Consider the following 15,501-nt stretch of genomic DNA (forward strand, 5'->3'; position numbering starts at 1 on the left):
CAGAGCCCGCACCCTGAGTACCCTCCCACACTCCAAGTCTCACAGCTCCGCCACACATCACCTCCATATTGGTGACATTAACAAAATTCATTCCGCACATGGACGTAAAAAATTAGAGGGAACACTGGTTAGGAAGCACTTTGTCAATAGCTGTACATTACAGAATATTATGATGTTCTTGCCTAGTGTTTTGATAGGTCACTATCTCCTATTCTTCCCAGAGCTCTCTGAAATTAAAATTCCAAGGATATACCATTAAAACAATGGTATATTGTCACCTCTGATGTGAAAGGTGTGCCTCAATCTCAAAATATAGACTGTTTATGAGAAGAATACAACTTTTTCTTCTTTGCCCTTTCCCTGTCTCTAGTCTGAGCCCAAAGGTGAGATGCAGAGTGCTTTTAACTGATTTTCATTCTGATTGCTAAGTTCATCTTTCAAAGTTTTGCTAGATAGTATAATACTTTCTGTCATTAATAGTTGATTAAAAAAATCCAGTGCAAAAAATTCAGTTGTTACTGTTTAGGTTATTCTGTTATCTAATTTAAAAAAGTAAACAAGGAAAAAAACAGTAATCAAGCAGGAAGCTTCTGTCTTGACAATTTGATGCAAAGTAGGAATGCAAGAATGTGTGTTACCATTATTGTAGAAACACTGGAAATCAGTTTAAAAGTTTTTTAAATATATTTAAACTAGGACTGTCAAGCGATTAATCGCACTGTCAAACAATAATAGAATATCGTTTATTTAAGTATTTTTGGATGTTGTCTACATTTTCAAATATATTGATTTTAATTACAACACAGAATACAAAGTGTATGTGCTCACTTTATATTTTTGATTACAAATATTTGCACTGTAAAAAACAAAATAAATAGTATTTTTCAATTCACCTAATACAAGTACTGTAGTGCAATCTCTTTATCATGAAAGTTGAACTTACAAATGTAGAATTATGTACAAAAAATAACTGCATTGAAAAGTAAAACAATGTAAAACTTTAGAGTCTACAAGTCTACTCAGTCCTACTTCAGCCAAACAAGTTTGTTTACAATTTGCAGGAGATAATGCTGCCCGCTTCTTGTTTACAATGTCACCTGAAAGTGAGAACAGATGTTCGCATGGCCCTGTTGTAGCCAGCATCATAAGATATTTACGTGCCAGATGCGCTAAAGATTCATTTGTCCCTTCATGCTTAAACCACCATTCTTGAGGACATGTGTCCATGCTGATGATGGGTTCTGCTCAATAACAATCCAAAGCAGAGTGGACCGACGGATGTTCATTTTCATCATCTGAGTCAGATGCCACCAGCAGAAGGTTGATTTTTCTTTTTTGGTGGTTCGGGTTCTGTAGTTTCCGCATCAGAGTGTTGCGTTTTTAAGATATCTGAATGCATGCTCCACACCTTGTCCCTCTCAGATTTTGGAAGACACTTCAGATTCTTAAACCTTGGGTTGAGTGCTGTATCTATCCTTAGAAATCTCACATTGGTACCTTCTTTGCATTTTGTCAAATATGCTGTGAAAGTGTTCTTAGAATGAACATGTGCTAGGTCATCATCCGAGACTGCTATAATATAAAAATATATGGCAGAATGTGGGTAAAACAGAACAGGAGACATACAAGGAGTTCAGTCACAAATTTAATTAACGCATTATTTTTTTAATGAGCATTATCAGCATGGAAGCATGTCCTCTGGAATGGTGGCCGAAGCATGACGGGGCATATCTGGCACGTAAATACCTTGCAACGCCAGCTTCAAAAGAATGCCTGTTCTCACTTTCAGGTGACATTGTAAATAAGAAGCAGGCAGCAGTATCTCCCGTAAATGTAAACAAACTTGTTTGTCTTAGCGATTGGCTGAACAAGAAGTAGGACTGAGTGGACTTGTAGGTTCTAAAAGTTTTACATAGTTTTGTTTTTGAGTGCAGTTATGTAACAACAACAAAAATCTACATTTGTAAGTTACACTTCCACGGTAAAGAGATTGCACTACAGTACTAGTTTGAGGTGAACTGAAAAATATTTTTTATCATTTTTTCAATGCAGATATTTGTAATAATAATAATAATGTAAAGTGAGCACAGTACACTTTGTATTCTGTGTTGTAATAGAAATTAATATATTTGAAAATGTAGGAAAAAAATTCAGAAATATTTAATACATTTCAGTTGGTGTTCTATTGTTTAACAGTGCGATTAATCGCGATTAATTTTTTTAATCGCAGTTAATTATTTTGAGTTAATCGCATGAGTTAACTGCAATTATTCGGCAGCCCTAATTTAAACACATTTGATTTAGCAATTGTTAAACCCTAATGTTTATCATGTACATATCACTGCATTTTTAGAGGATTGAGCAAATATTAACTTTTAAAATCAGCTACTAAAATAAGCAATTAGTTTCAAAAGTTTTCTCATTTTCAGTGCTTTCGAACAAAAACATTGTTTTTAGCCCTGCTTAAGATCATCCTGCTGGGAAATATGAAGATGCCTACCTCCATTTAGAGAGCCAACAGCTCGTTTAACTGATTGTAGATACTGAAGCATGTATTTCTAAAAAGTATTTAGAAAAACAATGTCACAATATAGTTTTCTGTAGTAAATACTTAAAGTACTTTAAGTACTATAACTAATCACTGGAGAGTTCTCTTTTGTGTGTTCTTTGAAAACCCAGCCAAATCCATAAGATTGTGTAAAAAGTAGAGTTTCCTGTATTACTTGTGCTTATCTTTGATTAAACTAGCCTATCCAGTAAATTGCAAAGAATATTAATATTGAATTTTAGGATTTGACAATAACGGTCAATAATGCTATCTTTGTGATTTCCCACTGCATGTTGGTTTTGAATGGATTTTGTGTGTTACCATTTTGTGTGGTGTTACTGTGTGGTGTTAAATAGCTGTCACATTGTGCCCAAGTGATAACTATTTCAGTGATAGAGTTTGTTTGCATGTTCCTATATGTGACCTGCTCTGTGATCATTGTAGATGAAGTATAATTATATGGCTCTTTCCATATAAATCCTGAGACTGCTGCTATTTCAGTGGTTCTCAAAGTTTTGTACTGGTGACCCTTTTCACATAGCACGCCTCTGAGTGCGGACCCGCCCCCCCCATATAAATTAAAAACACTTTTTAATATATTTAACACCATTATAAATGCTGTAGGCAAAGCGGGGGTTGGGGTGGAGGCTGACAGCTCCTGACCCCCCATGTAATAACCTCGCTACCCTCTGAGCGGTCCTGATCCCCAGTTTGAGATCCCCTGTGCTATTGTATTATGAAGTAAAAGGTTAGAAATGTTTAGGTTTTTGAAATGTAGATTGTTGTAAGAAGAAATTGTATTAGAAATTCCTGGATTAAGTCTGTAATACTTGAAATGCTTGTGGTTGAAGAATTTAAAACAAAGCTTTAATGAATAATTTTGTGTTTAAATATGTATTGTGTACTGAATTCTTATAATATTGCAAGGAAAATATGTCTGCTTAACTTTGAGCTATGAATTGGTTTTAACATTGACTTGAAAAACAATTTGGTTGTACCTTTAAAACACTTCATACTATTAGTAATAATGCCATGTAAGCAGGTAGTGTTTCTCTCCTGTTCCTAAGACAATACATACACTGGATAAGGTGCAAGTTCACCTTTTGGGGTTTTCATTATTTTTAACTTTAAAGAATGATAAATTTTTTGCCAGGGGGGTCATTTCAGAAAACTTTTTTTGTGGGAGAGAGGAAAGTTGTGAGCATACAGAACGTTATATGTAATTATATCCTTCAAAGCTGGTGTGGGGTGGGGAGTAGAAAACATAATGGAGCATTTAGATCTATACAAACATTGGGGGAGGGAGGAGCAAAAGCAAATGATGCCCCTGTATCTTGTTAGAGTTTGCTTCTGGTTCCCTGAAAGGATCCCTCTGCTTTTCACCTTTAGTTCCCTGTGGGTCCTCAAACTTTTTTTTTTATAACCTGAATTGGAACTAATAGGACCCACCAGATCTCTGCCAGTTCAAATCAGCAGACCAGCGATGAATTTCTATGCAGGATTCTAGACCCTGACACCTATTACATCATTGTTGAACATTAATTATGTGCAAAACTTTAGAATGATTAAACTTGCAAACGGCAATACCACATCGCAGTTACTGCTTTTCAGTGAATTAACATTTACTTTGGATAGCTAAACTAGTAAAATTTAAGAGATCATATTCTGATACATGTATTTACAAAGATTAAAGGCCAAAACAAAAACAAAATTAACAAAAAAACCCACAACAGAATAATAGTGCATATTTATTTTCTCACCTGCATGTGTCTAAATCCCAATAAAAATCTCCACATTCTTATGTAAACAGAGAACTGAAAGTTACAAAGGGTATACTGTCTTTTTTTCAGACTCCTTAGGGAATGAAACCTTATTAAAAGTCCAAACTTTCAAAGCTAATAGCAACAAATAAACCAGTAAACAGTAACATCATTAGTGAAACACAATAACATAATTTAATTTTGGATGAAGTTTTCTGATAGGAGCTATTGTAAGAGAAAGGAAACATTAACTAGCTGCATTAGTAATTTTTTTCACCTCAGCCCAGAAAGCTGCATGTTTTGAAAGGGTAAGAAACATTCCCTGCTGTGAATCAACTAGAAAGTGAATCTGAAAATAAAATTTTAATTACAGGTGGTATTTCTGAGTATCTTGTGGTGTGACCAGAACTGGAGAAGCGTTGACATTATATAATCTTTTAGACTGGAAGCTTGACTCTTACCCAAGACTCTTGGGTATATTGACCCTTTTAAGACCAATGAGAGAAGTCTGTTTAATAAGGGAAATTAAAGCAGCAATAAATTGTTATATGAAATGTAATGGAAAAAGGGGAAAGTTGGTAGCTGTGACTGTAAATTAGTAGTTATTAAAAAGCAGGCAATTCATAAAGGAAGCTAAAAGGTATCGATGAAAATCTGTGGCCAGTGGTGCCGGATTTGCCCCATTGTCCTACACTTTGCTGAAGTTTATGGGAATTTTCCATGAGTTCAAATGGGAACAGGATCGGGCCTAAAAAGAGGTTTTAAAAATCTATCTGAAACAAAAGAAATTTTAACAGTGACGTAGGACCATAACTATATAAGGATGGTAAGATTGTCAATAATAGTGCAGAAAAAGGCAGAAGTGTTCAAAAATACAGTTAAAGCTGTGTTATCTGGCACTTTACCAAATGGAAAGCTCTATAAATCAGCATTTCTGATCTTCATTGAAAGTGTGGTTTATAGTCCGGTTGGCGTGAGGCCAGCAGGCTCCCTACTTGGCTCTGTGTGGCTCCCTGGAAGCAGTGACATGTCCCTGCTGCTCCTAGGCAAAGGAACGGCCACGAGGGGTTTGGAGTGCAGGAGGGGGTGTGGGGCTGGGTTTTGGGGTACAAGCTCTGGGAGAGAGTTTGGGTGCGGGAGGGGGCTTGGGGCAGGGGGTTGGTGCGTGGGAGGAGGTGTGGGGTGCTGGATCTGGGTGGCGCTAACCTTGGGCGGCTCCCCGCGAACTGCGATCCCTCCCTGCTGCTCCTAGGAGGAGGCACGGCTAGGTGGCTCTGTGCGCTGGCCCTGCCCCACTGGTCCCCTCTGTGTGCTGGCTCCATAGCTCCCATTGGTCGGGAACTGCGGCCAATGGGAGCTGTGGGGTCAGCGCCTGCGGGCGGAGGCAGCACGCAGAGCTGCCTAGCCACCCCTGTGCCTAGGAGCAGCAGGGACAGGTCGCCGCTTGCGGAGAGCCATCCAAGATAAGGGCCGCCTGAATGCAGCACCCCACCCCCTCTCCCGTGCCCCAACCCTGCACCCCCTCTCGCACCCAAACGCTCTCCCTCGTAGTTATTTGGAATTTTTCGGCACCCCTCATTTCCCCCAAAATGCTGGATGCAGAGATGATGTCTGGTACTAGAAGACTCTTTAATCAAGCCGACAAAACCATAGCCAAGTCCAATGGCAGGAAGTTGAATCTAGACAAAGCTAGACTAGAAATTAAGCACTTTTTTTTAATAGTGAGGGAATCATTGGAACAGCTTTTACAGAGAATCCACCCCATCACTGTCTCTTGATGCATTTAAATCAAGATTGAATATGTTTCTAAAATATGTGCGCTAGCTCAGACAGAAGTTATGGGCTTCATGCATGAATTGCTGGGCAAAATTCTATGGCCTGTGTTATGCTGGATTAGACTAGATGTTCCTAATGATCATTCTGGCCTTAAAATCTATGAGAATTTTGACTACTAGACCTCAAGGAAGATTTGGGATCCCAGTAGAGATGCCTGTAAGAAGGAAACTTTGGGTAAGGGGCTGTTTGCTTTATTTGAACTTTGCTCAAAGACTTTTTAACTTGCCACTTGATCTCTGGGGAGAAAGGCACGTCATACCCCCATGAGTTGTCATATTATTTGTTTTGAAGAGCTCCATGTGACCTGCTACACTCCCTTCTGAAAATATCACAATCTGTCAATTGTTAATAAGACGGAAGGTACCAACTGGAAGCTCAGAAATGCCTATTTTTAAAAAGTGAAGTACACTTGAAAATATAGTTTATTCATAGTGGGAAACTTTTTACCTTTCAGATTCCTGGTCTGAGGAAAAATGGATGGATTTTTTCTTTTATGTCCCATTAGTCTTGCCAACTCATGCGACTCTCAAAAAATCCTGGTATTTGGTGGGTTTTTGGTTTTTTTTTTCCTTAAATTCCTGCTCTTGGAGTTGGATGATTGGGAGAATCTTGCCTTTAGTTTAATAAAAAATAAGTTTCTGGCCCTTATGGTTGTGAAGAAAAGATTGGAAAATATTGAACTCTAGACACTAAAAATCATAAGGCAAATAAAAAGAACCCATCTTTTTTTAAATGTCATTATTTTTAAACGAATATAATGATTTTTTGTGCCTGACTTACGCTTTCTGAAATGCTTGGGGTTAGCAATACTGGGCTTTTTGTCAGAGAAGGAAAACTTCTTTTAAAGCAACCTAAAAATAACCTTTTGTTTTAAAGCCTTTGAGACTTTTCTTTGGAAATAAGAGTAGAAATCTGAGGGGTTTTTTTCAATTAAAAAAAAAAATACAGATACCAATACAAGCAGGGAAAAATAAGAGAACATGAAAATGTGACTGGATATTTACCCCTGTAGCTTAGAAAAATCTGAAAAGTCTACTGTGGTTCTACCTGGCTCCGGTAGTGGTTGACAAACTGGTAGCTGTGATGATGGTTGTTGATAGTGTTTCTTAAAAGGCTAGCTCTGAAGACAAAGGGCAGCTATATTCTTTCTGATCAGAACCTTATATAATAATGAAAGTATGGGCTAGTAATTGCCAAAGGTAAGTATTGTTTTAGAAACAAATTAAAAGTATATTTATTTTGGGGGGTTGTCTGCTAGGAGCTCCCAGGGGCTGCTGTTCCAAAGCAAGAATAAACCTCGCCTCATGTTATGTCAACTGTCAAAGATCCCTCTAGGGTGCGCTCACAGCCACAAATGTATATGGCATGGGAAGCCTTTCTGGGGCTCTCTGCAGCTGGAAGCAGTTTAAGGCTTCCACCTCCCTTAATCCTACATTTATATATGGGACAGGCATGACAGGAGCCAATGACTCCCTCCCCACCCCCACTACTAAGATACTAGCAGAGAAGATGGCAACATAGCAGTGTTCTCAGGGGGAGATATAGGCAGGAACCCTTTCACCCCCATCTACCTGTCTGGGAGGCATTGAACATTAAGAACCTCGTTCTCCATAATATTTCATGAGGAAGCCTTAGATGCTCCATCTTGAGTGTCTCAGAAGATGTCTTCTTCCTGCTTTGGGGAATGGATCTCCTAGAGGTCTCTATAGTGCTAATTTAAAAAAAAAATCATTATTATATGTTAATATTGTATATTGATATTGTATAAACTAGAATAAATAGACTTTAACTGTAGGCAATTATTGGTCCTGGGCCTCACTGTTTGTTCTTTGTAGTCAAGGTCCAGTATAGAGCAGCATTCAGTGAAAAACTCAGCTTGGCTGTAATTAGAAGACCTTGAAACTGACACTGTGGATTTGCAGTGGAAATTCCTCACTCAAAGAGTTAAGATACTTCATTTTAGTCAGACTTTTTATAAAAAGAGAGGATATTTTTTCAGTGTCTTGGATATTTTGTAGATTAGTTACTGTAAATAGGAATTGGATAATTCCACAGTCTGTAGCCAATAACAAGATGTATCCTGCCTGCTAATAACTGATGTAAGAAATTAGGAAGAAAGTGCTGAGCGGCTCTGTTGCCATTCTACAGTGTTAGTGGATTTTTCAGATTAGTGACATTTTTACTGTATTGAACACTTTTCCAGATAGGAAAATCATTAGTATGATACTTCATGTGGAACACACTCACTTTTAATACTGTTGCTGTAAGTGTGTTTTTAATAGTGTAGTGGCAGGAAGCCTAAAGCTTTAGCAAAGCCCTTATATACTTTTATTTCCTGGAGTCACATTCCCACTAGCTGCTATGTTTTCAGCCAGAAGGATGGGTCAGGAAGGAAAGGGGCAGGCCTATGTGGGTCCTCCAAAGTTGTTGTTTACAATGCTTTATGAATTAGTCTTCAGGGTTTGTTTTTAAAAGAAATCAAGTTAGCAATTTACAAAATGACTATCTGTAAGAAAGGAGGGTAGTGTATGTGAAGAGTTCTACAAAAAGCCATGTGGAGAAAACAGTAAAATAGAACAAGTAATTGAAGAATAAAATACTAATATGGTATGCCAAAGCTTGCCAGTCAATGAATGTTGCTAACTATAACCATTACCTGATTGAGTTTTGAATTTTCTAGACAGATTAAAGTATTATGCCAGCATATACTGAGAAAAACATCAGTTTAGTTTAAAAAAAAGTTAAGAATCATCATCAGTCTGAGACCATTAGAGAACCAAGAACCAGCCTTGTGCACAGTTTGTTTTTCTAACCATGAAGAGCACTGATTGGAAAGCAAAACCTGCATTCTGTGATATGTTCCACTCATATTAATACCAGTCTAGAGAGTTAATAATACTGACTATTATAAGTTGATGCTAACTTGTTAGAATAAGTATGTTTGGGAGTCAAGATGCTTCAGTTTTGATATTATGAAGTTGGGAAATTTAAGACTGAATATTGTAGTTTTTAAAACATTTTGGAAGACTCTCTTAATTGTGTTGGAGCTGTAGGGTATTTTTCTATTATTGCATGCATCAATACAGAGGCAATTTTTTGATGTCGGGGGAAAAAATCAACAGCTCATTCTACTCAAAATATCTAATTTTCCATTATTTGAAATGAATGTGAATATTTAGGGCACATAGTGAGCAGTGTGAATATAGGGATGATGCAATTTATTTTTAAGGAGAATCCCACATATATTGCTAGTCTTGTGACAAAATACTGCACTGTGCACCATCCAGATAATTTCTGTTCTGGGGGAGTATGAGATACTGCCTAAATGATTAGGCACACCAAATTTCTTTTGAGTTGCAGCACCTCTGCACTGAATATTTTTACTGTTATAATGCATGGAACTCTTTATATTAATAAGTGGCTCATTCAGATTAACTGCCTAGTAGTTTGTGTGTAAAACAGTTCAAGGTAGAATATGATGTATTCTTGAATAGCATAGTAACTTTCAAGTTGAGCTGTCTGTGATGAAACTGTGGCAAATACGATAAACCGTGTTCTTCAGCTGGCACAAATTGTTGACTCCCTTGGGAACAAAAGAAAACCTAGAATTAGGTAGGCTCCTTTCTAGGTCAGGAATCTGTGCAAACTGCTAGGAAAGTGAGACAAACAGGCTTTTATTCCCCTTGAAATATTGCTCAAGATCTACCAAAAGGTGGTAAGTGACAAAATATTTATTAATGAGCCCATGCTGATGTTTTGTAGTGAGACTATCAATATGAAGATGAAAAGCAAATATGGGATTTACATATTGGAGTTAACAAGAGAGGAGACTGATCAAACAGTATTTCGTTCTTACTGTGGTGAAAGGTTTATGGGAAAAGAACCCTTTGGGGTAGAATGGTTATTAACTGAACCCATGAATCTAGTAGTCAAAATAAAATTCATCTAGTGAGCTTAAGAGAAAATAACCCAATATGCAAAAGAAAGATTATGTGGATGACAAAACTCTCATAAATACTAGATATTCATAAAATATTTCTCTGCACAAATTGTTTCAAAATTTAAGGAATTAGTGCAATTTATTTTAAATGTTGAGCTTGTTGGTTCAAAGAATCCTAAGGAATCATCTCTTCTTCCATCAGTGTATTAGGATTTGTTTGGATAAATCATTACCTTTACCATTCCATCAGTATTATGTCTAAATTCTCTACACTTTGAGACAGTAGACTCTTGAAAATGTATTGCAGCCAATCCTACCTTTGCATGCTATGATATGGTAAAGAATCTTTTTTTTAAAGTAACTTAAATCTGCAGTGTTCTAAATAATTAAAACAGTACATGGCAAAACATGCTGTGAAAGGTTCTCTTTGCTGTAATTGAAATATCCTTTGAGTTTTTAAAAGGCATTAAAAATAAAATGCAATTATAACTTTTTGTAGGTTGGGCTCATGTGGTTTGTGCCCTGTACATTCCCGAGGTGCAGTTTGCAAATGTTTCTACAATGGAACCTATCGTGTTGCAGTCTGTTCCTCATGATCGTTATAATAAGGTATAATTATGTATGTGTTTATGGCTTATGTCTCTGTATGTGACTTCATTATTTTAAAAAAACTGTGATCTTTAGTTTTAAGCTTGTTAAAATATAATTTTAAAGTCAAGCATATAACTGGTACTTTGCATTTTTTTTAAAGTATAATTTAACTTGAATGTATTGCATTAAACTTTTTACAATATGCTTATTTTTCATACATAAAACAAAGCATTAGAGCATAAACATTTTCTGCTATGTAATTTTTATACAAAATTCCAAGAATTAATAAAGCATGATTAATAAAATGTTCTTCATTGCAGTATACCACAATGTCTTATTGAAATACTTATAACTTACATGGTGTGAATTATCTACTTAGGTATCTCCTTTATTCCAAAATATTCTATTGTTTTAAAAATATTGTAATTTTTTTATTGTTTTCAAAATAGATCCCTGGGGTAATAAATACTTTGTTAAATTTTAGCTTCAATCTTTTTAGTAACTATTTCTATTAACACTTCTTTAGATGTTGATATGACTATTCATAAACAAGAGTATTTTTTTTGTATGTTAAGAACATAAAGGTTATATTAATCTATTACTGCTAGATCCAGCAAACCATTATTGACCTAAGTAATACCATTAATTTCAGTGGAATCATTTGTATGTATAAGGACTACTCATGTAAGTAAGGGTTTATAGGATTGAGCTGTTTTTCTTTTCTAGTCTCACAACACTTAATTTTTTACTCAATGTGTTCATTTGTGAATTTCTCTCATTTTCTACTTGTATCTGTCTATTAAGTTCCTACCTCTTTGTAGTTCTTATAGTTTTTCTTTATGTGCAACTGATGAGCTTTTTTTATTATCCATGTATTTGCAAGCATCCCTTTTCTATTTTTTATAGGGCTGTCAAATGATTAAAAAATTAATTGCAAAATTAAAAAAAATTGTGATTAATTACAGTTTTAATCTCACTATTAAACAATAATAGAATGGAAGCATGTCCTCTGGAATGGTGGAAGCATGAAGGGGCACACGAATGTTTAACGTATCTGGCACACAAATACCTTGCAACACCAGCTACAACAGTGCCATGTAAATATCTGTTCTCACTTTCAGCTGGCGTAAATAAAAAGCAGGCAGCAGTAACTCCCATAAATGCAAACAAACTTGTTTGTCTTAACAATTGGCTGAAAAAGGACTGAGTGGACTAATAGGCTCTAAAGTTTTACATTGTTTTGTTTTTGAGTGCAATTATGTAACAAAAAATCTACATTTGTAAGTTGTACTTTCATGATAGAGATTGCACTACAGCAGTGGTTCTCAAACTTTCTAGACTACTGTACCCCTTTCAGGAGTCTATTTGTCTTGCGTACCCTAAGTTTCACCTCACTTAAAAACTACTTGCTTACAAAATCAGACCTAAAAATACAAAATTGTTACAGCAAACTATTAGTGAAATATTGCTTATGTTCTCATTTTGTCTGTGTGAAATTGTAGTTTGTACTGACTTTGCTAGTGGTTTTTATGTAGCCTGTTGTAAAACTAGGCAAATATCTAGATGAGTTGATGTACCTCCTGGAAGACCTCTGCGTACCCCGGGGTACATGTCCTGCTGGTTGAGAACCACTACACTACAGTACATGTATGAGGTGAATTGAAAAATACTATTTATTTTGTTTATCTTGATTATAGTACAAATATTTGTAATACAAATAATAATATAAAGTGAGCATTGTACATTTCGTATTGTGTTGCAATTGAAATCACTATATTTGAAAATGTAGAAAACATCCAAAATATTTAAATAAATGGTTTTCTATTAACGATGCGATTAAAACTGCGATGAATCACGATTAATTTTTTTAATCGAGTTAATTTGTTTTGAATTAATCGCTTGAGTTTACTGCAATTAATTGACAGTCCTAATTTTTTATCTTCATTTTTGTTTTTTACTTTCTATTATGGCTGTTGTAAGGGTCACAGCAGAATTTTCAGGGCCTGGAACAAGAAGAATAGGATTCCCTAGTAATGAAAATCTTGCACCATTTCTGGTGGTCTTCCTTTAGAGAATTGACTCTCACTTACCTTGTCTTTCCCCACCTCCACATTGTATTTCCCTTTTTGTGTTTCATATCTTTGCCGTTATTTTTTCTTTCACTCCTTCATATTTTCTGATCACACTCCTTTGGCTTTTCCCTGCTTTTTTCACATTCCCCTAATATCTACTACCTGATATTTTTGCTGCTTTCACTTACCAGGGTTTCAGAATGGCCCAGGGACACTTAGGGCTTGTCTACACTTAAAACAGTACAGCTGTAGTGCTTCAGTATAAACTTTTCCTATGCTGATGGGAGGGATTCTCCCATTGGTGTAGATAATCCACCTTCCTGAGAGGTGGTAGCTAGGTTGTCAGAAGAATTCTTCCATCGACACAAGGATTTAGGTTGGCTTAACTATGTTGCTCGGCGGGGGAGGGGTGGTTTTTTTTTCTTCTTCCTGATGGTCTCTCTTTGTTTGTGAAAAGTTTTTTCTTCTTTGGGTTTGTTTCAAAGTCATGTATGTGTGTGTGTGTCTGGCACCATTTCCATTTACATTGATAGAAATTGTGTGGATAAATCTCTTTGCGCTACTTTGAAAATTTACCCTTTAATCTCTCATTAATTTTCTCTGCCATTCTCTATCAGTTTTTGTTTATCATCTCCTTGCTGCTAGCAGTAAAATCTTTGCAAACTGCTTGCTCAAATCATTGTTCTTACAATCAATTGATATTGTTCCTCCACACTAATACCCCAGTTTACATTTGGTTGGTCTGTAGCTAACTGAAAGTCCTTCACCCACTTGTCAGGCATGAATGACATGGAAATCCCAGACAAAATACTCTCTCTCTTCTAGTTTTTAGTTTGGTGCTTTTGAGGGTGAGGTTCAAACACAGGCCTATTTTCATGTTTAGGAACCTATCTAAGACTAGTCTGCTTGTTCTATAATGTTTAAGATATGGTGGAACTTGTTTAATTGGAAATTTGGTTTGGACTTAATTTGCAGGTGCTCCCTCCCCCCCTTCCCCCCAAATCAATCATTTTGAGAACTTGTGACCTAACCTTTCTTGGTCTCTCAAATTATTCTCTCTTACTAGTTTGCAGTGTTGAATCTGTGCTGGTCCCAGGATATTAGAGAGACAAAGTGGGTGAAGTAATATATTTTATTGGACCAACTTCTGTTGGTGAAAGAGACAAGTTTTCAAGCTTACACAGTGATCTTCTTCAGGTCTAAGAGAGATTCTCAGTGTCACAGCTAAATAAATACATGGTGGAACAGATTGTTTAGCATAAGTATTTAACATATATTGTAAGAGACCATGCAAGGTGAAATGGCCAGTTAATATCTCTGGAGTCATAGGACAAAAAATGGGGATTAGTGGGTTACAGATTGAATTTATGGCTTTTTACAACAATGTCTTTATTAAGGCTGTCTACACTAGCACTTTTGTCAGTCACGGGTATGAAAAAAACACCCCTCTGACTGACATAAGTTTCACCAACAAAAGTGCAGGTGCGGACAGCGCTATGTCGTCGGGAGACGCTCTCCCGCCGACATAGCTACCGCCGCTCGTTGGGTGCTCTCGCCAGCATAGAGTGGCCACACAGGAGACCTTTCAGTGGCGCAGCTGCAATGGTACAGCTGTGCAGCTGTAAGGTCTCTAGTGTAGACATAGTCAAAGTCGGTGATTTTTAGTGTCTAGCAAAGTTATGAATTTCAGCTCCTAAAATTGTCTTTTGAAGGTACTGTGTAGGGTTCCTTTGAGGATGAGGATTGAGAAATAAGATATGGAGTGATTGCTTTATTATTTGCAGGGTCTGGTGCTGCTTTGGGTTGGTGTGTCCTAGTTGGTGCAAGCTCCCCAGAGAGCAGGGCACACCAACTCAAAGCGGCACCAGGCCCTGCCATAACAGACGCAAAACCTGCAGACATCTCTCCACTGCTACGATAATAAATACTTCTTACTTGCTTTTCGAGATCTGTGGGTACTGTGCATGCCTATCACAACATGTGGTGTACTTAGATGTCCCATAACAACTATGTGGGTGAAATGAGACAGTCACTCTGCCCTTAAATTAACTTGCACAGAAAAGTGATAAGACAAAAACACCACATCATGTGTGGGTAAATACTTTTCACAAAGTGATCACTGTACATCTGACCTCTGTCCTCATTCTCAAAGGAAACCTGCACAATATCTTCAGAAGACAAACTAGGAAGCTTAAATTCATATCTTTGCTAGACACGAAAAATTATGAATTTAATGAAGACACTGGGTTTATGGTTTAATACAACAATCTGTAACCCACTAAGTCCCCTTTTTTGTCTGACAAATACAGAGGTGTTAACTGGCCACTTCACCTTGAATGGTCTCTTACAATGTGTTAACTACTTATGCTAAACAATCTGTTCCACTTTATATTTAGCTATGACACTGTAAGTACCTTTCCCAGACGTGAAGAAGAAGCTCTGTGTAAGCTGGAAAGCTTTTGGCCTTGGCTACACTCAGGACTTCCGTGGCAGCGCTGTAAAGCGCGAGTGTAGTTACGCCGCCAGTGCTGCGAGAGCTCTCTCGCAGCGCAGTAAGTACTCCACCTCTCTGAGGGGAATAGTGTGCAGCGCTGCGAGCGAGCGTGCAGCGCTGCGAGCGAGCGTGCAGCGCTGCGAGCGAGCGTGCAGCGCTGCAGGCTCTGATTACACTCGTGCTTTACAACGCTGTACTCGCTGCGCTCGGGGGGGGGGGCGTTTTCACACCCCTGAGCGCAGCAAGTTGCAGCGCTGTAC

The 15,501-nt window shown here is 37.2% G+C and overlaps 1 protein-coding gene across 4 annotated transcripts in view; it reads left to right on the forward strand.

Annotated features, from left to right (window-relative positions):
* The window catches only part of MLLT10 (MLLT10 histone lysine methyltransferase DOT1L cofactor), a 209,817-nt gene that overhangs the window by 43,062 nt on the left and 151,254 nt on the right, over positions 1-15,501 (forward strand). For 3 of the 4 annotated variants that reach the window (XM_024199587.3, XM_024199595.3, XM_024199614.3), the window contains one exon: positions 10,584-10,693. The exons of the other annotated variant lie outside the window; for it this stretch is intronic. In XM_024199587.3, coding sequence (XP_024055355.1) covers positions 10,584-10,693 — 110 coding nt within the window. The remainder of the gene's footprint in view (positions 1-10,583; positions 10,694-15,501) is intronic. 4 annotated transcript variants of the gene reach the window in all.

This window comes from Terrapene carolina, unplaced genomic scaffold, assembly GCF_002925995.2.
Source record: "Terrapene carolina triunguis isolate 2854851 unplaced genomic scaffold, T_m_triunguis-2.0 Scaffold84, whole genome shotgun sequence".
Lineage (NCBI taxonomy): Eukaryota > Metazoa > Chordata > Testudines > Emydidae > Terrapene > Terrapene triunguis.